This window comes from Polyodon spathula, chromosome 16 (assembly GCF_017654505.1).
Source record: "Polyodon spathula isolate WHYD16114869_AA chromosome 16, ASM1765450v1, whole genome shotgun sequence".
Taxonomy (NCBI): domain Eukaryota; kingdom Metazoa; phylum Chordata; class Actinopteri; order Acipenseriformes; family Polyodontidae; genus Polyodon; species Polyodon spathula.
The window spans coordinates 16,932,900-16,958,008 of record NC_054549.1 but is presented as its reverse complement, the minus strand read 5'-3'; the positions used below and the strand labels follow the sequence as shown (position 1 = coordinate 16,958,008).

Here is a 25,109-nt window from a genome sequence, read left to right as displayed (position 1 = left end):
TTAAGTTTTCTACTTTTTAAATGGTTTTTTTTTTTTTTTTTTTTTTTTTTTTTTGCATATTCCAAAAAATGACTAAAAAGAATACTCATATGGAACTGAAATTGTTTATCTAGTAAGATTATTTTGGTTGTAGATTAGAGATCTAAATAAGTGTGTGTGTGTGATTATTTATATATATATATATATATAGACACAGATACACAAGTTTTTGCTCAAAGAGCCAACTTCCCAATGTTTCGTTATGTTTAACATTTCCTTTGTCAAGGGAAAGTGTGTTTGAAAACAAACATTGCAGGTATTTGTATAGTTATTTTAATAAATATACTTTGGTGCTTTTAAAACAATATGCAGTTTCATTTTGAAAGAAATAGATGTAGGTCATCACAAATGCATAGATATTTTATCAGTGTAAAGTTTACTCCCAATTTTATGGCCTGGTACATTCCACAAGAGCAGATGCAGAACAATATTGTAGGTATTTCTAAGTGACTGCTTGTATATTTAAAGACCCATATATATGTATTTGTAGGTCAGCCATATGAGTTTGTGCCTTTGGAGTGGCTTCAGAAATGGCTGGATGATTCCACAGTTACTAAATCCATCGATAACTCCAAATTCCTGTGTTCTCATGGAAAACTGCACCCTGACAAAGTCGAAGATGTGAAACGGATATCTCAAAAAGCAGCCACGCTTTTCTTTAGCAGATACAAGGGTAGCCCCAGGTTAGATGGTAAGCCACACTAGTGATTGAAATTACAATTGTACATGTCCATAAATTGGATGTACTGCAGGTCATGGTCTTCATTTTGAGTTTATTGATGGCTCTAATTCTGCATTCATAGCTGCAGAAGGGGATGTATGAAATGCTTGTTTTAATATTCGAACTCTGTTACTTTCTAGGTTCAGCCCTCTGTCAAAAATGTGTCATAGAGCGATGCAGAGTGCTCAGATTAAAGAACCAGTTAAATGAAGATTATAAAGTTATTTCAAACTTGGTGAAAGCTGCGGTTGACAGGTAGAGTAAAATTATATTAACGGTTGTCTAATGGATATAGAAAAGGGTGGTGAGTGGATATGTAATGATTACAATATGTCCTGTATTGTGTTTTCAGCAATGAAGGATATTGGATCGGTAAAGCATCTCTTCGAAGCTGGCGACAGTTGGCTTTGGAACAGTTGGATGAGAAGGAAGAGGAAACGAGGCACACCAATGGCAAAACAAATGGCGAGGGGTCAGCTGTTCTGGAGGCTCAAGGTAGATTAAATGCATAGCATAGTAAATTTGAATACAATTTCCAGCATGCTGTTTCTTAGATTGGACAGAGTTCACCCACCAACCAGGGCTCTACATTACCAGGGCTCTACATTACACTGTCCAATAAAAGTTAACCTAAAGTAAGTAGCGGTTACAGGAATAAAAATGTAAGCTGCCCATAGGAAGTTACCATTCCAGCCACTGTTTTTTAAGGTTAATTAAGAGAGGGGTCTGCTGTGGCTACACAGATTTCTTCCTGATGCTCTCATTTGAGAAACAGGAACTGTAAAATATTTCCTAACAATAAGTAATTGAACAGTACTTTGGGGATATAGTGGAGGCTCCTGGTGTATGTATGCAGAGTTTAGAGGGAGAACCTGCTATTCAATTGCTTGAAGCATTTTAGTCGGTAGATAATCTGTGTATGTATGTCACATTTACATGAAGGTGGATATACAGTAGTGTTCAAAAGTTTAGAAACCACAAATGATTTACATCAAGACTACGGGTGGAGATATTGCCCATTTTTCTTCTCAGACCCCTTACTTACTAAATACCCTGGTATATGAATATATAATCGTCTCCTCTTTAAAAAATGTCGAATGGTACCCTGAAGTTCGCCTTTTTCTAGGAAAGCAGTACAACTGGGGATGGGGAGTAGAAAACCATCTCCTCTTTAAAAAATATGCAAGAGATTTTAATGAACACTGTCTCTCACAAGTGCTGTGGTACCTCACATATGATCCCTGTACTACTAGGGTTGTGCCGATTCACATGGTGAACCGTGATATGTTTCTTGACGATATGATTATCGATACAGTGGTGGTGTTGTGTTTTTTTGGTCTTTTTTTTAAGTAAAATTTCTGCTAACATGAACATGCATTAATTTGTGCCTACACTGATAATTACAGAATAGTATTTATTAGCATGCACGCTAGCAGCCTCACCTTCCACACACTGTGTTCGGGGTGTTCTTGTCAAGTCTGCTGTCAGCTGAGTGAAACGGAAGCTGAGCGGAGGCGGGTTATTAATGTTCTCATCAGGGTGACAGCGAAATTCAACCTGTTCTGGCTGGTTTTAAATCCACTGTGGACTCACCTCATGTTCTTCATAAGGCACGCCGTGTATGCCCAATTGTTATTTGTATCCCGGTTCACCACTGCAACTCGGGAAACTGAGGTTGGAAAATGCGTCTTCCAAAACGTGCTGCTGCCAGTCCGTGATTTTTCGCACTGCAGATCCACAGCGAAGCCACCAGGCCTATAGTGCCGGAGGACAACACAGATCTGATGGTTCCACTACAGAACCGCAGGCGCCCTGTCGGCCACAGGGGCCGTTGGTGCACTGTGAACCATGTATTCCCCTGCCGACCTAAGCCCTCCCTACCCGGGCGGCACTCTGACAATTGTGCGCCACCCCCTAGGAACCCCCGGTCACGGTCGGCAATGCGAACATGTGATCTCCAGGCTATAGGGCGCAACTTGAGACGGGTTGCTCATTAAGATTCTCTATTCAGGGATACAAAGATATTTAGTGAGCAAGTAATCTGAGTGAAGTTATCTGGCAACAAACTCGCCATCCCTAGTTGTGTACAGTTGTATAGGGTATCATTCTAATTGTGAGATGCATTGCTCATTGAAATATTTAGCATGTTTTTAAAGAGGAGACAATTATCTATTCAGAGATACCAGGATAGTTTGTAAGTAAGGGGTCTGGGTGAGGAACAGTGGGTAATACAATCCCCAGCCCCTGATTTTGTATCTGCAGCCGGGGTGAGGGGTACCTGAGTTTAGATTCAATGGCATCTTTGACAGTGTTTGGAAGAGTAAATATGAAAATATTACCGTAGAATCTCTCTTGAAACAGAAGAGGCTCTTGGCAATAGGAAAGACGAGGAAGATGCGGAGCAGAATTTACATTTCAATGAAGATATTCTCTGTTCTCATGGTGTGTATGCTATCCCTATTTACATATATATGAATGATTACAGTTTAAAATGAATGATGCATTTTAATAAGAATTATGTTAGATTAATTTTAAATTGATGTACTATAAATTAAATATGGTCCTGGTTTTCTGTTTAAACATTTCTGTTTTACTACTCAATCTATTTAAATAATATAAATTAAAATATTTAAAGTATTTTTAATAACAAGATGTCTTTGTCTTCCACAGGTGGGCTTTGCATATCTGAAATTGAGAGGAAGCTTGTTTCCACTGAAGTCTGGAACAGACTGAAAGTCTATTTTCCCAAAGCACCGGAATTCATATCCAATCAGGAGTCCTGCCAAAAGTGCCAGGTAACTAAAAAATGACGATGTCCATTGGAGTTAATGTCTTCAATCACTTATTGTTTTGGCTGATGCTCCGATTTTGTTTGTATTGGTTTATTTGTAAGTGTGTCGTGTGGTATGATTTCAATCTCAGTAGGACTTTTTCCTGGTATAATAAATATTGTTTTTAAAAAGTACACAGGAAGCATGTTTCTTACAACAGCGATATAGAGAGAGGACATCTATATGTCACAAATGTTATATGTATGAAGCACCAGTGAGACGCCAACAGCATCACTGCTGTGCTGCTAAACTAAAGCGCCAGTTACATTATCAAGAAGAACAGTTTCTGGAAATAAAACCACACTGACATTTAGTACAAAGCTGCTGTGTTTACTCAGTTTTAATCAATAATATTTGATTGATTATTTAAATGATCACTCAGCCCTGTACTCATTTCATATAAACTGTCTGCATTGTTTGGTCATAAATCTTGGTTGTTCGCAAGGTTATTCTTTATTTCAGATGTTTTGAGGAGGAAAGGCTGTGTCTACAGTTACACTGATTTACAGTAAAATGCTTTAGATAAATGATGCCCTTAATGTTAATATCTTATTTCACTTTTGTGATATGTATTTTAATTTAAGACATTGGAAAGAGAAGATGAGGAAAACGAAGCTCTGCATAAGATGATGGCAAATGACCAGAAAACAGCTCTACTGAACCTTTTCCAAGACAAGAACAGACCCACGCTGCAGAAATGGCCTCAGGTACAGACACTGAAACATTTTTTCAGGATTGAGTCTTTTTTAAAAAAAGCATTTTTCCCTATGAACGTGATGTATCACCTATATGCAAAAAAAGATATCACGTGAGAAGTAGTTTGTGTACAGGGTGCTTTAAATTTGGGAATTTCAGCAAACTGCAGACATACCTTGTTTGTTGTAGGGTGACGCAACTGGGTGTAATACCAGGGAAGCTAATATTTGAAGTGAATAGTTAAAAGGAGCATCACTAATTCATTATTTTATGATGCATTCATGAATACTTTTGATACTGCTTCTGGAACTGCTTTATCCTACTTTTTATTATTTTTATTTAGTAGTCAGCAATTATTTTTATCATTTATTTTCTCCCAATTTGGAATAACCAATTATTTTTAGGCTCAGTTCACCGCTACCACCCCTGGCGAAGACGAGCACACGTTGTCCTCTGAAGCGTGAGCCGTCTGCCGACCTGCTTATTTTCGCAGTGCAGGCCCACCATGCAGCCACCTGAGAGGACAACGCAGCTCTGGGCAGTTTACAGGAAAGCCCGCAGGCGCCAGGCCAGACTACAGGGGTCGCTGGTGCGTGGTGAGCAGATGACACCCTGGCCGACTTAGGCCCCCCCCACGGGGGGCGCTCGGCCAATTGTGCGCCATCCCCTGGGAATTCCCGTCCACGGTCGGCAGTGGAATAGCCTGTACTCGAACCAGCGACGTCCAGGCTGTAGGGCTCATCCTTTATCTTACTTTTTAATCACCTTTATCACTTCACTATCTCATTTGCTTCACTAATGTGATACATAGATGGTCAACTAAGGAGGCTTGGTGGTCCTGTGGTTAAAGGGGCTTGTTACCAGGAGGTTCCTGGTTCAGTCCTGGCTCAGCCACTGACTAACTGTGTGTGACCCTGAGCAAGTCACTTAATCTCTTTGTGCTCCATCTTTCGGATGAGACATAAAACCTGAGGTCCTATTGTAAGTTACTCTGCAGCAGAGATGCATAGTTCACACCCAAGTCTGTAAGTCGCTTGGGATAAAAGCATCTGCTACATGACTAAATAAGTAATAATAATAACTGTAGGGCTGTAACAAAGGGTACATTTTGTCCTTCAAGGTTCAGTACACTTTACCAAAGGAAGGTTCGAACCTCCTATGGAACTCATTTTCATAATTTACTGGTGATGTCACCATAGCTCAGGGGTGCCCAATCCTGGTCCTTGAGGGCTGATGTCCCTCTTGGTTTTTGTTCCAACTGTACCCTAAATTACTTGATTGGACCAATTAAGTGCTTATTAGAAGCTTAATTGGTCCAGTGAATTAATTTAGGGTACAGTTGGAACAAAAACCAGGAGGGTCACCAGCACACCAGGACTGGACACCCCTGCCCATAGCTACTAGTCTATATTGATTGAAAATCCTATTCTCTTACAGGAAATCCATATAAATGGAATAAAACATTCACATGTAGTTTAAAATGTTATATAGAACAGTAATCATGTTTTATAATTTAAATAAAAGTACAAGTTGTTTATGTACATGTAATTGATGCTGCTTGTGATACATACAATGTCTTGCATTGATTATGTATTTTACGAAAGCACTACAACTGCTAACCCCCAGTGCTTTGGCATAATATACCCTGCTCCAGTGCACGGCTGCAGTGCCACATAGAGTTGCTACATATAATGATTTGGTAGTGGATTTTAATACAACTTTTGTTTAAAGTAATATCCATTATACAAATCATGCGAGTGACATTTTAATGTGTGGTTTTATAGTATTCACACATTGTTAAACTTTTTTTTTTTAACTGAGAAAAAAAAAAAAAAAAACACAGTCCGTGATGCCTCCTGACGATTTAGAACTAGCTTTGAATTACTGGCTAGCTTTTTACTTTAAACTGTTTTGTTTTTTTAGGAGTCGGATGTTCTTTATATTGTGTCCCTGTTTTTCGTGGAGGAATGGAAAAAGTTTATCAGGTGACACGTGTTCCTTTTATGTTGTGTTTGTATGTAAAAAAATTAAATTAATAAAATACGCTTTAGAAAACAAATAATTTCTATCTCGAATTTAAACTGAGAACACAGGTATTTTAGGATGCCCAGATTTCTAACTAACGTACTGGTTCCAAATTATCATAAACCTTTGAAAGCTGTAATAAAACTAAACGGAGGACATACGAAATACTTACGCAGGGGTGCCACTATTTTTGTCATGAACTAATTCTTCAAATGAAATAAGCTTGTTTGTTTTTTGTTAGATTATTTGTAAATTACTAGGCACTGAGTGTTGCTTTTTGTTTTATTAAAAGTCTGCTAAAGGCTTGTCCTTACTCTGTTGGCTGAATTATGGTATAATGACCTTAGGGTGCCTATACTTTTGTCTGCGACTCTGTACTGTACAGTTTAGACACACACAAAAGTGTGCATATGGTAGGGTTACACACATGCAAATGGTTTTAATCCTACCCAAATTGAGGTGCTTTTTAAATGGTGATTTTTACTAAAATACAATATGTTATAGCAAACAATGAACCAAATTAGCCAGTCATGAAGCAATGCAGTTGTCCAGTTACCCAAAAGGAAGAGAAGATGAGATCCAAAAATCAGAGGAAGGAAGGTGGCTAAGAAATGAAAGGCTGCTATTTGGTGTTGCATTTTGATTCATTTAATATTCAATCATTTTAAGTGAAAGTATTATCAAGCTGTTTATACAGTTTAAGTTCAAAATGAAGCAGGGAATGTTAGTATTACATTTATTATCCTGTACAACTGATTCATTGCTGCTGATGTTTTTAATTTGTTTTTTGTAACAGGAGACCAGCTAGATGTAACCCAGTGTCCTCTGTTGGAAACAGTGCCCTGCTGTGTCCACATGGTGGCTTTATGTTTACTTATGATTCAATGATCAAGGGGGACGCAAAGCTGTGAGTTCTCAGGTTTTGGTTGTTGGAAATTGCGAATGCATGCATTCGAGCAACCTGTATTTTTTTTTCTCATTAGAAATGTACAAAAACGTGGGCTAACATGATCATTGGATTTGTTTTAATTATTTAAATTATCGTAATGATGGTATTTCCGCAGGGTTTAACAAAACAAAAAATAACCTATGTGTTTCTTACTCTATTTATAGGCAATTTACAAACAGTATTGGAGAAAAAAAGAATATAAAATGTAGTCGGAGTAGAGAAAGTATGTAAAGAAAGCCAAGTCTTCTGTCTTCTTTTTTTTTTTTTTTTTTTTTTTTGCACAGAATAGCTCTGTTATGGCCCAGCGAGTGGGATGCCATAAGCAGGTTTTTTCTTGTGGATCAGCCAATGAAAGTTTCCAGAAGAATGGAAAAAACACAAAATGACACTGTGAACTATGAATACCACACTGATCCAGGTATGTACAATACAACTTGGCTCTGCTTTACCTTCTCAAATGTATTGTTAATTAAAATCAGCTGCCTTTTTTTTTTTAAATCTGCAGTTAATCAGTTCCCCACCTCATTATTTAAAGTGATTTACATTTTTGTTGATTTTGCAGCTAGGGATGCTAATAGTTAAAACATTTTCCATGGGAAATATTGTAAATGTTTAACAATTGTCAAAGATGAGCATGTCAAAAACTGTGGTATTGTGTGTATTTTATATGTTTTGTTTTTTTTTTGCCTATAGTTCTTGTATTTGTATTTTATTGATGTTCTTTTTCCTTTCAGAGCTCTGTCTGGAGTGCAGAGAAGGATTGCTGTTTCAGCAGCAGAGAGACCTGCGTGAATACACACAGGCCACCATCTATATCCGCAAGGTGGTTGACAATAAAATGGTAATTTTTGCCACAATTATCAAAAATATTACATGCATTAACAATAATGAAACATTTTCAGTACTTATTTTCATCCCAAAATGACACTTTCATCAAATTAAAATTGGCAACCTTGCAGAACAGCAGTGTTATTCCTTTTTGCAGTCCCTCTGTGTCATCATGTGTTTTTCACTACTGTAACATAAAATGAAGTTGTTGGTTCTTTAAATTGTTTTTGATGAACCTTTTTTTGATGCAGATAGTGAAGGAGGCTGCTCCAGATCTTAATGTGAGTGGCTCAGATGCTGAAGATGAAAGAGAGGAGCCAAAGGCTGAAGGAGAAAGTGACCCTGATTTTAACCAGGTCTTTTGTCATTTGATTTATTTGTTTAATGGTAGGCAGGACAAGGATGCAATTTTTTTACTATGTCCTGGTTTTGCTTAACCTGATTGAATTTTACAATTTATTTATTTTTGGTTCATCGTTTGTTTAATTGTGTGTGTTTGTTTTCAGTCCAATGATGGAGCTAAAAGACAAAAGGTGTCCAATCCAAGCACAGCATCAAGCATCAGCACCTTCACTGTTCATCAGAAACCAGGAACAAGGAGGAGCATCAGACATCGGAAAGTACGGGGGGAAAAGGCACTGATCGTATCTGCTAATCAGACGCTGAAAGAACTGAAGATCCAGGTATTGAATTGAAACGTCATGAGACTGAAGGTGGCCTTCTCTTATTGGGAATTATTTTTAAGATTGCATTTTGTTTTATATTGCAAACATAGACATACTGTTCCAGTACTTGTAGCATTTCTAGACCAATTTCCTGGTTTACCAGTACTTCTGATTTAACCAATGAATAATATTTATCTCTACCACTATACAACAGTGGCACAATTTCATATTTTTTATTCCAATATATCTAGAGGAAACCATGTTGAAGCTAGTATCTTTTACATTAGACGTTGACAATATACAAGCTTTCAGACTACATGGGTCTTATCAGTTTAATTTCGCAGTTGATTTGTATGTAGAGAATTGCCTATCCATTTGCATGCATGTCACACATTGTTACAGCTATGTGGCTGTAGTTCATGGTGGTGGCTTTTTCATTGTACTCGTAGCTCTTATTTTGTATTTACAGCCTTGCTGGGTATAGGTTACTAACACATTTTGCTCCTTTTATAGATCATGCATGCATTCTCTGTGGCTCCCTTTGACCAAAACCTGTCTGTAGATGGACGTTATCTGACTGATGATTCAGCAACATTGGGCAGCCTTGGAGTCATTCCTGAGTCTGTCATATATTTTAAGGTATGTGCTAGTTCATTCAGATAAGCCCTTTATCAATATAAAATGTTAAAGATGCATATTTCTGAAGGTAAACTGGATAAGAGGTGAATAGACCTAGGATGTGTAATTACTTTAATGTGTTGTTACTTTAGAAGAAACTCACCCTGTCCTGTTTAGGTATATTCTAATGACCAGATGCTGGCAATTTTAGTCTGTAGGTTTACTAGGAGTTGCTCATGCAGCTGTAAGGGAGGAGCAGTTTATAGGGCCTGATTGTTTAAACTCTGAGCTGGTATTAAATTAAATTATATGTCATTGAGGGAAACCTAGTGCTGAACTGCTGTTTCTAAATTTGACTAACAGTTTTTTTTTTTTTTTTTTTACAAATTAAATTTGATTTATAAAACCTAAGACCTGATGGTAACGGCAATGAAAATACTGAAAGTGTAAATAAGTATTTTGAGTGCTGTTGAGTGTCTTTATTCACTGTAACTGTGTTTTTGTATGCTGTTATACTGTGTTTTAAATGTGTCTTCATAGAAATGTGTATTTATCCTCCATTTTTTTTTTTGTGATTTTATTAATTTGTTTGCTTGTTTATTTAAGGCTGATGAGCCAGTCGCTGATTACACTGCAATGGATGATGTTTTCCAAGGTAAGATGTTTTGTCATACTTTATTGGGGTTCATTTAGTATCCCAATGAGGTGAGCTTACAACAGTTTCAAGTTGCTGCTCCAGCGACATGCCAAACTCGATTGAAATTAAGTCCACGTTGGAGCCGCACTTCATTATATTCCATGGACCAGTTAACTTCATACTGGAGACCTGAAGCACACTGCACCTATTCCAAAGCAATCTCCCACAGTGCATTTAATTGTGAAAAATGTAGCGAGGTTCTGCCTGTTTTGTACCTTTTCACAGCTGTCATTTTTATACTGTTCAGAAATCATTTAAAGGAGGTTAACTTTAGCTTAGTAAGTTTGTCATCATACTTTTACTAGGTTTCACAAACTAATATTTAGGTTTAATTTTTTGCTTATTTTTCAGTTTGTATGCCTGAAGAAGGTTTTAAAGGTAAGATTCTGACTATATATTGAAATTAAAGCTACAAAAAAGTAAATCTAGATGTACAGATTAGAACAGAAATTATTAATAGGAAGGAGTTGTTGAAGTCCATGTTGAAAATGTTAGCCTTAAGTGTTTTTTGTAAAATGTCGCCAGTACAGAGACACAACGGTGGGACACCAAAGCTTAGTGACAGATTCCATGGTTTTTAGAATAGTAATCAGCCAGTGAGGAGTATTGGATATTCACAGTTCCAGTTAATATGTTATAGAGGAGTTAACATTTTTTAAATCCAGTACTTTAGGTAGCTTTGAACAAACCCCCTAGTTACATTAAGCTATAGCTTGTTTGTGCTAAAAGCATAATACAAAGGTAACAGATTAAGGACAAGCATTTAGTAAACTTTAACCACATTAATAAACCAATAATCTTTATTTAAGAAAAAAAAAGTTAATTTCAAGTTCATAACAAAAGTATTGGCACCCCTGCTTTAGTATTTCATGTGTCCTCTTTTTACTTTTATTGTGGCTTTCAGTTATGTTTATGACCATTCTTAACCAGTATATTGCATCTTGTTGATGCAATCTGGGCCCATTCTGTCTTGCATATTTCCTTCAGCTCAGACAGACTGGATACACAGTGCTTGTCTACAGTTTTTTCACATCGGTCTGAAGCATTTCTATTGAATTGAGATCTGGAGATTGCAAAGGCCCTTCCAGAACTTTCATCTTTTGTTTTCTGCAAGAATTCCACAGTTGACTTGCCACATGCTTTGAGTCAGCATATAAGCAGATGGTGTCATTGTACTTTGTAGAATGTTTTTATACATGGCTGCATTAATTCAGTCTTCAATCACATGAATCACATTTAAAAGTGACTTGCAGCATGGTCATGACGTGCATATTTACGTTGTATATCTAGGGTTTATGTCACAACTGTGTCCTCGCCAATTACCATTAATGAAAATACCCATTATAGCTCATAATGTAATTATTAACCATAATAAACACAATATTTCAATAAGAACTAGTGATTCTGGCTTAATTATCCTGAGATTCATGATGAAAAGAGATTAACAATTAATATTATGTTTTAAGTATTTCAAATCAATCATACATATGTATTTGTTAATAGACAAAAGTAAACCTAACAGTCCAAATTATTATTACATTTATTCATATTCAAAGACAGACATTCAAATGTTAAATGTTCATAATAAATCATTGATGTGCTCTCTGGTCATAGTGTTCTGCATTAGTGAAGCAGTCTTAATAGTTCATTATGCGTTGTTTGGTTGAGTCATACATTACGTACACATGCGCTAGCTTCCAAGTGGCTAAGTACGCATGTACAGCATTCCAGCATCTAGTTGAATAGATGCACATTACATATTGTGACAATATCAATATCATACTTGTAAACACGCAATATAAGTTTGATACTTATTCTGCTGGTGCAATGTTTAAAACAAAGTTTTAACGCTGTCGTCCTCTCTGTAGAAGTTTGTTGGGCAGCAGTGCAGTGCAATATCTCTGCGAAGTCTGTACTGTAGGCAAAAGCTTTAGTTGTTCTGGAGGCAGCCCATCTTCTTCAGGACAGCTTTAAAGATTATATTGTTGCATCTTCGTTATATCGTTGCATCATCACTTCAGAGTTTAAGTTGAGAGTGGTGAGATTGAAGAAAGAGTGAATCCAGAGAGTAGAAGACAGTGGAAATCCTTGTTTTGAGTTTAAATAACATGGTGTATAGGCATTCCCTTGTACTGTAAACAAATCCTTGTCAATCCTGCCATTGGTTCATAGTATTTGATAGACAGTTGTGTGTCACACAAAAAGGGTGTGTTAGAAACAGAATGTATCTGCCTATATCATATAAAAGGATTTTACATTTATCGTTTAAACCTCCTGTTCGATATAACTTTAGTTACATTCATTGGAGAAGCTTACAAATTTCAGTTTCATTCTCTACAAAATTACGATTACAAGAATATAAAACACATAATACAATCAAGGGATAATATTTAAAAATAGTTATTAGTTTATAATATTAATTTAAAACACAATAAACCCTTCAGATTTATTGGGAAACTTATTTAAAATAACTATTAAACTTGTGTCCACAACTTATGTAATTAAAAATGATTCTTAAAGCATTTTAACTAACTTCTAACACAATGGTACAACTGCATAGTCACTGTAGATTGGCTTGGTAAGTTTTATGACACCTTAGGAGGCCAGACAAATCAAATAGCATTTTGGAAGGTGAGCTTCAAAGAGCTTCAACCTTTGTAGTAGATCTGGTTAAGAATGTTCTGGAATCGGTGTTAACAACCCAATCCCCACAGCATGACAATACAGACAACAGAATTAAATATCTGACAAATGCTCATATTAAGTTGAATTTAACCATGAATTTCCTTGACAGTCTACGTGCATACTCTGTTGTGCTTTGACTTTGTACAGTTTTTTCATGCACTGTTATGCCTGATGCTTCTATATCTTTATTTAAGTCCTGCCTGCTGTACTTGTATTTCTTTGGACGTCCAATTGTTTTAAATTCAGCTGAATTTGTTCTGTGGTACTTGTTGATTATTGGTGTGGTTGTTGATTTTGCTATTCCATATTTCTTTGGTACTGCTCTGCATTCATGTCCTTTTTGTTGTAGTTTGCTACAAGCGCTTTTCTCAAATGTGAAAACATTCTTCTTCAATAGATGTGGGAAATAATTCCCTCCTTCTGGCTATTGATATTATAATGCAGCTTAATTACTGTAATGGTTTTCAAGCAATATATATTTAATTTTGTTATATTAAATGTGTAGACTTTTAATGTAAAGGAGCCAATACTGTTGTTTTGAACACATATTTGAAATTGCTTAAGTGCTTTTGTGTTTTGTCTTTATAAATATTGTTTGCTAAACTAACAGAAATTGTGTATTTTGATCTTTGTCATGTTGCTTGTCAACATAGTAGCAAATATTCACTAAATGCTTGTGTTTAACATGTTTTCTTGAATGCACTTATATTAAGTGCAGGGCTCCAATACTTTATTACTAATATTATAATATTGGGGTGTTTTTTTTTTTCTTGTCGTAGATGTAATTATGTTTATCCAATTCTTTTGTAGGTACTGGTCTTTTAGGACACTGAAATTGCGTTGAAAGAAGAAACATTACAAAAGACCAAAAACAAGGAACATGTTGCAAGACCTCTTTAAAATAAAGCGTAGTGCTTTTCTCTTTGTTCATGACTACTTCTCCAAACATCTGGGTATTTTCTGCGTTTTTGTATTTAAATAGGTTTATGCATTCTCAGAGCTTGAAGGCTACATGGCTTCTGTAGTTCTGTTGCTCCATTACTGGGATATAAACTTTCTTTCCCGTATGAATGTCTCTAACTTGCTACAAGCTTGCTAGGAAAATCCTAGTTCCCTGGCCATTGTCTGTGCTTCCTGATTTACAGAAAACACATGCAAGACTGTATACTGACCCACTTGTGACCCACTTGTACCGTAAGCAGCAGAACTTCTATCCATGCAGCTTTATTGCAAACCAAATGAAAAGATCATGGGGGAAATAACATTTACTAATTTAGTAACCTTGCTTTCAGGCCATGGGCTATAAATAATTTTTAAACATTAAATCCTGTCTTCCTAGAATTGGAATCTTAACACAAATTGCCATGGTACCATTAGATTTGCTGTTGAATCATTTCAAGTGGGATCTATTTGGAAAACTTCTGTACATTAAACCAGTGATATGGGTGAACTTATTAGGTACCCTAACCTAGTGCTTTAATAATGTGGGTCATTCTAGAGTTTTTTTTTTCTTTCAAAATCCATTAAAAACCAGACCTTTTTAAATATGATAACCTAGCTCTAGACTTTATTTTTATTTTATTTTTTTACTTCTGTGATTTTAAAAAGTCATTATACTTGCATGTGTGTGAGATTAAGGAGCTTGAATGCATGAGCATTTTTAAATACTGTGGTTAGATTATTAGGCTCTGCAATAAGGCTTTACTGAAAACACACATACTGATCAGCAACAGTAACTAACCTGATTGTTTTATGTAGGACACCCCTTCGAATTCAACTAACACAAAACCATGGAACAGTTGACAAACTGCAACACATCTTCACTTCACAGAAGAAATCAAACTTTACAAATGTTTCTGGAATTGTATTTTATTCCTCATACAACAGAGCTTATCCCTCTGTCCATGCTTATCCAAGGGATGTTTAATGGTATTTAAATCAGGTAAGAACTCAAGTCAGGTTAGCACATTGATGGTTTTCTATTGTAGTTAATCTTATTTCACAAACGGTATGGACAATAAGTTCTATCCTACACTGTAGCCTAGGTGTATTACTTTGGCTGGCTGGTACACATAAGAACTCAACATTAATTTTCCTTTCATCGCCTGGCAAACATTGCATAGAAAAAAAAAACCCAGCAGTGTCTAAAGTAGGATGCTAAAATGTGTCATCTTGTTGAATATGTTCTCATGCCCAATAGTTTTTTATTTATTCTTTTATTTTTTTTTAAATTTTAAAACTAGTTCTAATATGTTCATTTCATTCTAAGTAAGATGGAGCTGTTTGGCAAACAGAAATAAGTCACTTGTGGCCATATTCATGAAACATTGGCCTGCTAATAAATGCATGGGGGTCCTATGTATTTTTAGTCACACTATTGCTTCATGAATACACCAGATTTCTTACTAAAAATAGTGGATTGGCATCATGGAACAATGGGAGCCACCAACATAAAGTACTGTCTTACAACCAGCTCTGCAGTATAAAAGGCCAACTTAGAACACAAGCAATATACATTGCTTAAATAAAAGATGCATCATTTGTCAACTGGTAAAATGGGAGTGAAAAGCTGCAACTGAACTGCTAGTAACAGGTCAGGTGTGTGGCGAGTTTTGTTATTTTGTAAACTGGGGTTTTAAACTTCTGAAAACCATTTATTTATTTTTGCTCTGCAGTGTGATTGCTGCCCTGTATAGCCGATGTTAAAACTGTCCAGGTTAAGTAGTTGTAAGCAAGTTTGTGTGTCTCAACTGTAATTGCACTCCAATTCTTTTTTCATACTTAGTACATACTTAAAATAAAGGATTTCCAACATTCATCTTGTTTTATTATTTTGGGCAAATGAATCAAAATCATTTTTGCAAGTAAACTTACTGTCTTCAGTAATAGACTGTATTTATTCAAATGTAAAGACTGTTTTAAGGACTTTTTAAAATTGTATAACCATTCTCTTAGATGAAAGTGCTTTAAAAAGTTAACTTCTAAAACCACTGAGGAAAGGTTTATTGAAAACTTGATTTGACTGATTAAAATCATTGTTAATATTTATAAATAGGGGCCCAGTCTTTCCAAAGTAAAATATTGTGAAGCAAAATGTTCTTCAGCTGCTCAGTGACGGAGAGCTAACCACATAACTTGTTAAATGTACATTGTTAAAAACAAACATGAGAAAGGTTAGGATCACAGCTGATGACAAAAAAAACCCTTGAAGAATGATTTTATTTGACACACTTCCCCTTTCTGGTAAGTCCTGCTGGAAATAGTTACTACATTTCACGGGCATAAGAGATCCCAGGTGTTGAAATATGGTATAAGTTGAATTGCGCCCTGTAGGCAGAATTACAAAACAGATTTCCCTTGATATTTCACTAGATGACTAAAAATCAGAATGCTTACAACTGTCAGAGTGACTGAGTAAAGCTAATGAAGTTAAACCTGGTATAAATGCAGAATGGGGCAACATTAAGTGAAAAATCTGCATAAAAAACTAAACCTATAGTTCCTGTAAAATTGTTAACTGAAAATAAAGGGCTTTCTTTAAGATGTACAATTTGTAGTCAACATAAACTAACTGAATTACCTGAATTTGAATGCCCAGGTTTCAGACAGCGCTACACTTGTGACTGCTGATTAGTTTGCACTTGGGAAAACATCCATTGCATGACCTGCTTACCCTCTGCTACACTCTGGAGGCAATACCATGATTTGATCATTGTGCACATGAGCAGCAAGGGCACTGTGGTACATCTTGCTGCTTTTATTCCTTTCAAAGGAATCCTTGCACATTATCTGGTCATGTGACTTTCTCAAGGGTATGGTATAAATAGATCATAATACTGTGAATTTTTTCACAGGAGGTCTAATTTGAAAAGCGCCCATCACCATTTCTTATGTATTGGAATTTCAAACTGGTATAGTGCGCCCATCAATATTTCATGATAAAATTACTATTATGATTTAATTATTTAGCAGATGCTTTTATCCAAAGCTACTTACAGAAATGAAACAAAATATAAAAATACTAATTAAAAATTGAAAAATCTTTCTTGCAAGATGGAAAAATAGAAAAAAACAAAACAGCCAGTCCTTTCCCAATGTCCTTGCACAACTGCCACACCCACTGCCGCTCCAACGGAAAACAACAACGTCCAGACAATTAACGAATTTTCCAAAAACATATCTGAAAATTTTGAAAATACTGTAGCGTGCTCGGAGGAAGGCAGCAGCAGGGCTGGTGGGTGATGTAATCACACACAGAGACATAAGCCCAATAAAGATCCTTGCAAAGAAGCCGTATCTTGTACAGCGATATTGGCACTATGCTTTAGTACGAGAGGCCCCGGGTTCATGCCCGCCCTCTGCCTGTGTGGATTGCCTTGCCAGGTGTGATGCGCCTGCTGGCGCTAACTGAGATCGCTACAATATATTTTTGGAAAATACCACCTGGAATATTCCAAAAGCATATTGAAAATGAACAATTTATGTCATGTAAACTTATTCTGATAGTGTACTACACATGTTGACGTTATTCCCATGCATGTGATATATTTCTAGCCAAAAACAGCAGCAATAATGATTGAACTTTCTTGACACAGAGACAAGACTTTATACCTGGACAACAGGAGTTGGGAGAAAAACAGTTTTGTTATATTTCTATCTCTGTCTGTAGATCGAAATGTTGTGAATTTTGCCCTTTCTAGATTAACACTTGCATCCCAGTTGACTAAAGCTAGGTCACATGACCAACAATATAGTAATACTTTGCCAAACAACTTAATTTTTTGATGGTAAAAAGATCAACAAAACAAGATCTTAAAAGTGGCATGCTAACTATTTTTTTTATCGGTTTTGTCTGGCAAGTTACAGAACTGCATCTTATGTAAAGATGGAAATAAAACGCAGGCTAGTGGCACATAATGAGAACTGCTTAATGATTTTAGATGATATAATAATATGTAGTGCAAGGGATGCTTTTCTATTTTGTGTCCTGTTGAAACGTTCCACAAGACCATTGCTCTGAAGGTGGAGTGGAGTGGTTCGGGTCTTGTGGATTTACCAACCGGTGACACACTCACCAAACACCTGCGTCTCGAAATTCCACCCCTGGTCACTGTGGCGCTCCTCTGACACCCCAAACCGGTTGAACATGCCACCCAGGAGTGTGTCAGCACAGGTGGTTGTGCTCTGATCCAGGATGGCATATGCCTTAGGCCATTTCATGAAATAATCCACGGCCACAATGATGAACCGGTTGCCTTTCTCGGAATATGGAGACGGACCAAGGATATCCACTGCGACGCGCTCCAATGGTGTCCCCATCTGGTACTGCTTGAGTGGGGCGGGAAAACGCTCTAGTGGGCCCTTCTTGGCTGTGCAGGCGTTGCAGTGACAGCAGAAATTCTCCAGCAGAAATACTCCCATTAAAAGAAAACTACATGGAAATTAAAGTTCCAAACTAAAGTTAGTTTGGAATTTCAGTTCTGAATGCTGGTCTTCTTAAGTACCACTTTGACAGTGTCTTGGTTTAGTTTAGCCCACGCTGTACTTGAATGTTGCCATGGTATGTTTATGACCCATGGCATTAGGTTATAGTCTGTAATGTTGTCTATCATCAACTGAATCTTTAAATAAAGATTCCTTGGAAGCATTATTTAAGTCAGTGTAACTTTATTTGAATTGCTCAACAGGAATAACTTGTCTGGCCCCACACACACATGTAGACTCAAGTATCCCTGCATCCATATTGTGTTCCCCAATATCTTTACTCAGGCACTTTGGTTCCGGGCGGTGTTCAGTATTTAAATGACAGCTTGTCATCACATCACCCTTCCTTTGAGTCTTATAGACTTATAGACTCAATTATTAAGTAACATGAACTTCAACATATTTGCAATTAGTAATTTCTGGCATCTCAGTGGTACAGAGTCTAAGTTTTTCAAAGGAATCAATGGCTTGTGATCCGTCAGGAGTGTGAAAGTATCTAGACCATACAAGTACTTGGGAGAATTTCTCCCACACAGCTGCTAAACACTCTGGCTCTACCTGTGTGTAGCGTGTCTCTATGTCTGTCAGTGTCCTTGAGCAGTATGCTACTGGTTTCAACTGTCCTTCATGGCTCTGCAATAGGACCCCGCCTAGTCCGTAGCCACTTGCATCTGCAATGACTATTATAGTCTTGGTCCCATCATAGAAAGCTAGCAGTGGTGCTTCTGAAATGAGCTTTTTCACCTTTGTGAAAGCTTGTTCCTGTGCTGAACTCCAATTCCATGAGCACTTCTCTTTAGCAATTCGTTCAGGGATCTTGTGATGTCTAACAGGTTGGGTAGGTACCTGCTATGGTAGTGTATCATGCCTAGGATTCTTCTCGGTTCAGTGGTATTCTTGGGTGGCTGTATCTCTGATAGAGCTTCCACCTTCATTGGATCTGGGCGTGATCTGTGCTCGTCCACAGTGTCTTAGATAATGCAGCCGTGATTGACGCATCAAACATTTCTCTTTATTCAGTTTCAGACCTGCAGCCTCAAGTACCTGGAGTGCATTTGTCAGTCTTTTATTGTGTTCTTCTTCTGTGGTGCCATATATCAGGAATTCATCCATGCACACTGCTATACCATCTTGTCTGAAGAGTTCAGTCATCTCACGCTGAAAAATATCTGGGGCACTTGTGATGCCAAATGGCAATCTGTGGAAAAAGTACCTGCCAAAGGGAGTTATAAATGTTAATTTGGCAGTCTCTTCTTTAGTGGAATCTGCCAGAAGCCACTCTCTGCATCTAATAGTGAAAATACTCTAGCATTGGCTAACTTAGGGAGGATGTCATCTAGAGTTGGCAAGTCGTATTTCTCTCTCCGCACAGCTTTATTCAATTGCTTCAGATCAGCACATATCATGACAGATCCGTTCTTCTTTGGTACAGGCACCATAGGAGCACACCACTCAGTTGGTTCTTTGATCTTTTCAATCACACCATATTCAATCATTCGCTGTAGTTCCTGCTTCACTTTGGGGAGCATCGGCAATGAAATTCTACTCGATGTGTGTATACTGTAAGGCAGTACACCTTCTTTAAGGCTGATTTTAACTGGATTAGTCTTCAGCAACCCGATTGTTCCGATAAGTGCACTGCAGATTTCTACAACTTGGTGTACAAGACCCATTGTGGCAGCTACTTTCCGTCCTAGCAAGTTGCTCACTGGTGAACTGCTGATCACGTACACATTAAATTGATATTCTTGTGCTTTATACTTTGTTGTGGCTAGGAACTGTCCCAAACACTTTAGTTTTCCGCCTGGACTTTCAAGGGTTACGGTTGTATGTTTTTAACTGGGGAATATTCTTCAGACCAAGGTATGTTGTTTCAGAAATTACACTAGTATCAGCACTAGTATCTATTTTGAAATTTTCTGCAGTTCCATGAATCTCTCACTGTATTTTCCATGGCTTGCTAGAGTCAGCCACGTGTGTAATTGAGCCTAAGAAAAGCGCTGCTTCTCTTTTGTTTTCATTGCTCCCTTGCTGCAATTACCTCATTGACCACACGAGTGCGGCAAACTGCAATAAAATGCCCTATCTTCTCTCATTTACGACATTTAGCATTCCTTGCAATACAATTATCTCCACGCTGGTGTGTTCTGCCACATCATGTACACTTTTGGCCCTTTTGAATTTGCATATTTCTGGATCTGTTTCTGTGTTAGTCATCCCAACCCCGCTTCGGATGTGCAGGTTTCTGGCTTTGCTCTTCTCTACATCCCCAGTTTTGCCATGCTTTCTATAAACGCTGTTTATGTTAATGAGATACTTCGCAAAGTTTACTGCTAGTCCCGTGTTCAGTCAGCTGTCCTTTATTCAGCTCAGACTGGCGTGTTATGTGGATTGTTTTCTGTAAAGTTAACTCTGATATTAACTGTAACTTCTCAGATATGTCTATATCTAGTATTCCAATTACTAATCTATCGCGTATATTTTCATTCTTCGCATTTTCAAATGCACACGTCTCTGTTAATTCATACAGGCTTCTAATATATTCTTCCATCGTTTCACCCTGCTTTTACACTCTGGTGAAAATGAGCTCTTTCATGAATAATGTTACGCTTTGGCACAAAATATTCAATCCTCTTCCCCATAACTACATCATAGTCATTTGCAGCATCAGTACTAGCAAAAGTGAACGTTTTGAAAAATTTGAGGTCAAAATTTTCGGGTGGATGAAATTTCGCCATTCCGCTTCACTTCTGACACTATGTAATGTTTTCTAACATCAACTGAATGTTTAAATAAAGATTCATTGGAAGCATTATTTAAGTCTGTGTAACTTTATTTGAATTGCTCAACAGGAATAACTTGTCTGGCCCCACACACACGTATAGACTCAAGTAGCCCTGCATCCACTCTCATATTGTGTTCCCTGATATCTTTACTCAGACACTTTGGTTCCGGGCGGTGTTCAGTATTTAAATGACAGCTTGTCATCACACAGTCTGTACATTCCCTCCTGTGGTATGTGCTCAGTGTCTGTTAGGACCCAGCAGGGTTTGCATCCGTCTGCCATTTTCAGCTGATTGAGCGCAGATGGATCAAGTCAACATGGCGCACACTAAAAATGCGACAGGCAATGTACTACAAGATGACTATCGAATTAGCATAACCAACATAAGCACTCCGCCTTACCGGGAAGAGCAATACCTCTAATTTTATCTACCTTTTCACTGTTGGTACAATTTAATGCTGACATTTTCACAGTACGTCTGTCTGCTTTAATTTCACACTTATTTAATTCAGCCCTTCCCGTGTGTAAAAGGAATCTGCTAGGCACAACACGGGGTTGCAATTGAAATGCCCTGAGCGACCAAGATTAATTTTGCACAATTAACAAAATAAACCGGCGCGAGGGTACCAGCGATGGAAGCCCTTACCACAGTACAGTTCCACAGATCAGACTTTCACAAAACAGTCAAAGCAAAAACACTTTCAAAAAGGGACAAGGGCTGTGTGCTACCATTGACTGGATTTCAAGAACTAGATTTCTTTGAATTGTGTCTGCAGCTAGCTGAACTCTTGTTTGGCAGGTTTACTTCCCTGCCTGGGGCTGTATGTGCATCGACGCCACAGACCCGCGGAAAGGGAACTGGCTGCTCAACGTGAACTGGGCACACTCGGCACAAGAGCAGAACCTCTCCCCTAGATATCAACAGCCCATTCATTACAAAGTGTTAAAGGTAGCGCCATGTTTCCCCTGTCAGAGGAGCAGCATTCCCTGATCACCTATTGCACTGCCCTACATTGTCCCATGCGTGTTCCCTTTTTCCCCTTTCTTTGTAAAATATGTCTATGACGCTGTTGCTGATTAAAATAGTGTTCGATGTGGACTTCAAAGCTTCCCCCTGCATTGAATGAGAGAGCACACCTGAGTCCGGACCGGAATACCCCCTGCCTGCCTTTCAGTCCTGGGCAAATAGGGCGAACTGTGATGAATTGTTTGGTATGTGGAATACACTTATGTCTACAGGGGACTAAATTACAACCATTTTATACTCCACCGTAAGCTGAAATGTAAGGTTATGCCCATATGGCCCTATATAACACTTTACAGTTTAGAAAATATCTAGAGAACTGCCTCTCTAATTGTGATGACACTTCCCGCTGAAGACATGAAGGTTCAGTGGGCATCCTCTGACCAAGCCAGCTGCCTTTTTCATCCAGTAACTCTAGTATGTCAGTGAGCTACCGACCTCTGGAAGACAAAGGCCAGCCCTGCAGGTGTCCTCCTTTGTGCTCACTGGGCGCTTGGGCAGCAGGGTTTGCTACAGCACAATGAGGAGACACAGTCCTGATGGCATAGACCAGCCTACTTCGTATAGCCAGGACGTGAATCTGCATTGTATGACTCGCCCTGCGCACCACGCAGATGTGCTTCTAACAGATGAGCCACTCAGGGACCCCTTAAGAAGCTTCTTTAGCTGAAGTTCCTGAGTGTATCATGATCTGGGGGTGTATGGAGGCTGTCAGTCTGTCTGTCTATATGTTACACTTTTTTACATCTATCTACAGAACTGCTTACCCAACTATGATGAAACTTGAAAAGGTACTTTTTTTGCACTAATTATTAAAGGAATGACAATCTGGTGGTATATGGAGGCACCCTGTTTGTCTGTCTGTCTTACCATCAGTATGTGACACTGAGGTTTTACATCATATCTGAAGAAGCGCCTATTCAGTTCTGATGAATCTTAGTCTGGGCATATTTGTACTACAAACTATTGAGAGTATCACAATATTTTGGTATATGAAGGCATCTAATTAACAAGCATGATGGGAGATGTATGTCACCGACATGCTTTTTCATTTATTACCAATGAAAATAACTGGAAATGAGTTAATCATTAACTCTCTCGCTTACCAAATATCTTTTCAGAATCGAGAGTACCTTCCAATATAGGCAACCAGTTTTAAGAATTGAGATGTCCCTAGTTAAGTTTAACAGAGTATATTTGCAGTTTTCCCAGGCTTATCCCATGGTTATAACATACAAAGTTGCCGTTGTTACCTTGGTTTACCGTGTCTTTTAAATTGGCTTTACTGTCACTCTCTGTGCTTTGTAATACTTGCCTATGCTTTATTACACTTTGCAATGCTTTCACTATAGAAAACTTTTGTTAGAGACCCCTCAAGTGCAGTGGCATTCCAAACTGTATCAGTTTGCTAGCAATGAAAAGTGGTTGGATATTTGTTCTTCATTTACTCCACAAGATGTGTTTCTGCAGTGGAGAATTTTAATACAAGCACCACATTCAAAGAGAGGAATGTCTTGGCAGACGCCAGTGCACACTTCAATAGGAATGATTATTGATTCAGGGATACCAAGACGTTTAGTAAGGAACTGACTTACTGGGGTCCAGTGGGAAACACATTCCCCTCCCCGCACCACAAACCAGCTGGGGTGCTTTAACACTTTTCTGAGTGACTGTATGTTTCTGACATACCTTATTTTTCCCCACATGGGATGAAATTCCCAGGCAGTCTTACATCTGTAGCTACTAATATTGCACTTTTTACAAATATTTTAAAAAAAAGCTTAATAAATTGTGCTGAAACTTGGTGTTAGCATAATTTGGCATGAGTTTTCAGGAGTATCAGATTGTGGGGCTATATGAAGGTGTCTTTCTGTACATCTGTCTGTCTATATGTATATTACGCTTTCATTTTGGTCTATTTGGAGAGCACATTAAGTTATTACCCACACACATCAGTGATTTTAATATACTTTGATACTAACACCTCATTTGCTCACCTAATGGCATGTAGGTCTTAAATACAACCTATCCAATTTTCATGAACCCAGTCATTGCTATTTCTTATTCCATGCTCTTCTGCACATATTCTTAATAGTCATCATCTTCTTTCATAACGATAGCTGTAAGTTTGAATCTTTACACTGGAAGAATGTTACTAAATAGTGTGAACATTTATTACTACTGCTCAACATTTGTCATTTCTATCCTTATGTACCTACCTGCATGGAATCCTCAGGGTGTGAGAATTCCAGTTCATATTAAATATCCTTCAAAATGATTTTCAACCACAGATATGCACCCTTATATCCCCTTTCCCAGGTATTCTGTTTAATTGAGAGTTTGCATATTGTTAACAGATTTGAATACAATTTCACTGATTTTTCCATTCAAATGTTTAATTTAGCAGCACAAACACAACAGCTGATCCGCCACACTGCTGTATAGGTAAAGTGGAAAAACTAAATGCTGGCTGCTTTTCAAAAAGATTGTACCTGTCGAGTATTCCCATCATTCTGTTGCACCTGCATGTACAGAGCACTAGATTAACCTGGGGGAAAAGACATAAACTGCCATGCACTTGTATTTGCTATATTGGTCTCGCATGTACAGTTTATTAAGAGATATATTGTATATCAAGCTTGTATTTTTTATTTAAATGTGATATCTGACTTGACTGTCTCAAAGTCTGTTACATTTACACTTCCTAGGTCATTCCGCTTCAGCAGTGACACTTTAAAGCAAACAAAAAAAAAGTATAATTTAAAATGTTTGTTGCAACGTGTTTCTTTCAAAACTGCACATTTGAGAGATTTCTGAAATAATTTCGAGGGGTCCCTGAATGGCTTATCTGGTAAAGCACGGGCCCGTGGTGTGCAGGGGGGTACAGTCAGGGGAGCGCAGGGTTATACCCAGCTGTGCAAAGTCGCCAGTCTTTCCAGAGGGAGTGTGGCATTGACTCTGTCACTCCATTGTGTGTATATATATATATATATATATATATATATATATATATATATTAATATATATATATATATATGTGTGTGTGTGTGTGTGTGTGTGTG

General features: G+C 37.7%; 1 protein-coding gene across 4 annotated transcripts in view; it reads left to right on the top strand.

The window, feature by feature from the left end:
* Positions 1-15,572, top strand: part of LOC121328744 (ubiquitin carboxyl-terminal hydrolase 48-like) — a 30,160-nt gene extending 14,588 nt beyond the window's left edge. For 3 of the 4 annotated variants that reach the window (XM_041273759.1, XM_041273758.1, XM_041273756.1), the window contains exons 12-27: positions 530-730; positions 901-1,015; positions 1,113-1,255; positions 3,122-3,202; positions 3,431-3,555; positions 4,176-4,298; positions 6,211-6,272; positions 7,109-7,219; positions 7,546-7,679; positions 7,996-8,102; positions 8,341-8,445; positions 8,596-8,772; positions 9,268-9,393; positions 9,979-10,027; positions 10,421-10,447; positions 13,565-15,572. In XM_041273759.1, coding sequence (XP_041129693.1) covers positions 530-730; positions 901-1,015; positions 1,113-1,255; positions 3,122-3,202; positions 3,431-3,555; positions 4,176-4,298; positions 6,211-6,272; positions 7,109-7,219; positions 7,546-7,679; positions 7,996-8,102; positions 8,341-8,445; positions 8,596-8,772; positions 9,268-9,393; positions 9,979-10,027; positions 10,421-10,447; positions 13,565-13,587 — 1,709 coding nt within the window. In that variant the 3' untranslated portion in view covers positions 13,588-15,572. The remainder of the gene's footprint in view (positions 1-529; positions 731-900; positions 1,016-1,112; positions 1,256-3,121; positions 3,203-3,430; positions 3,556-4,175; positions 4,299-6,210; positions 6,273-7,108; positions 7,220-7,545; positions 7,680-7,995; positions 8,103-8,340; positions 8,446-8,595; positions 8,773-9,267; positions 9,394-9,978; positions 10,028-10,420; positions 10,448-13,564) is intronic. The other variant, XM_041273757.1, reaches the window with a different exon arrangement.
* Positions 15,573-25,109: the final 9,537 nt, after the last annotated feature.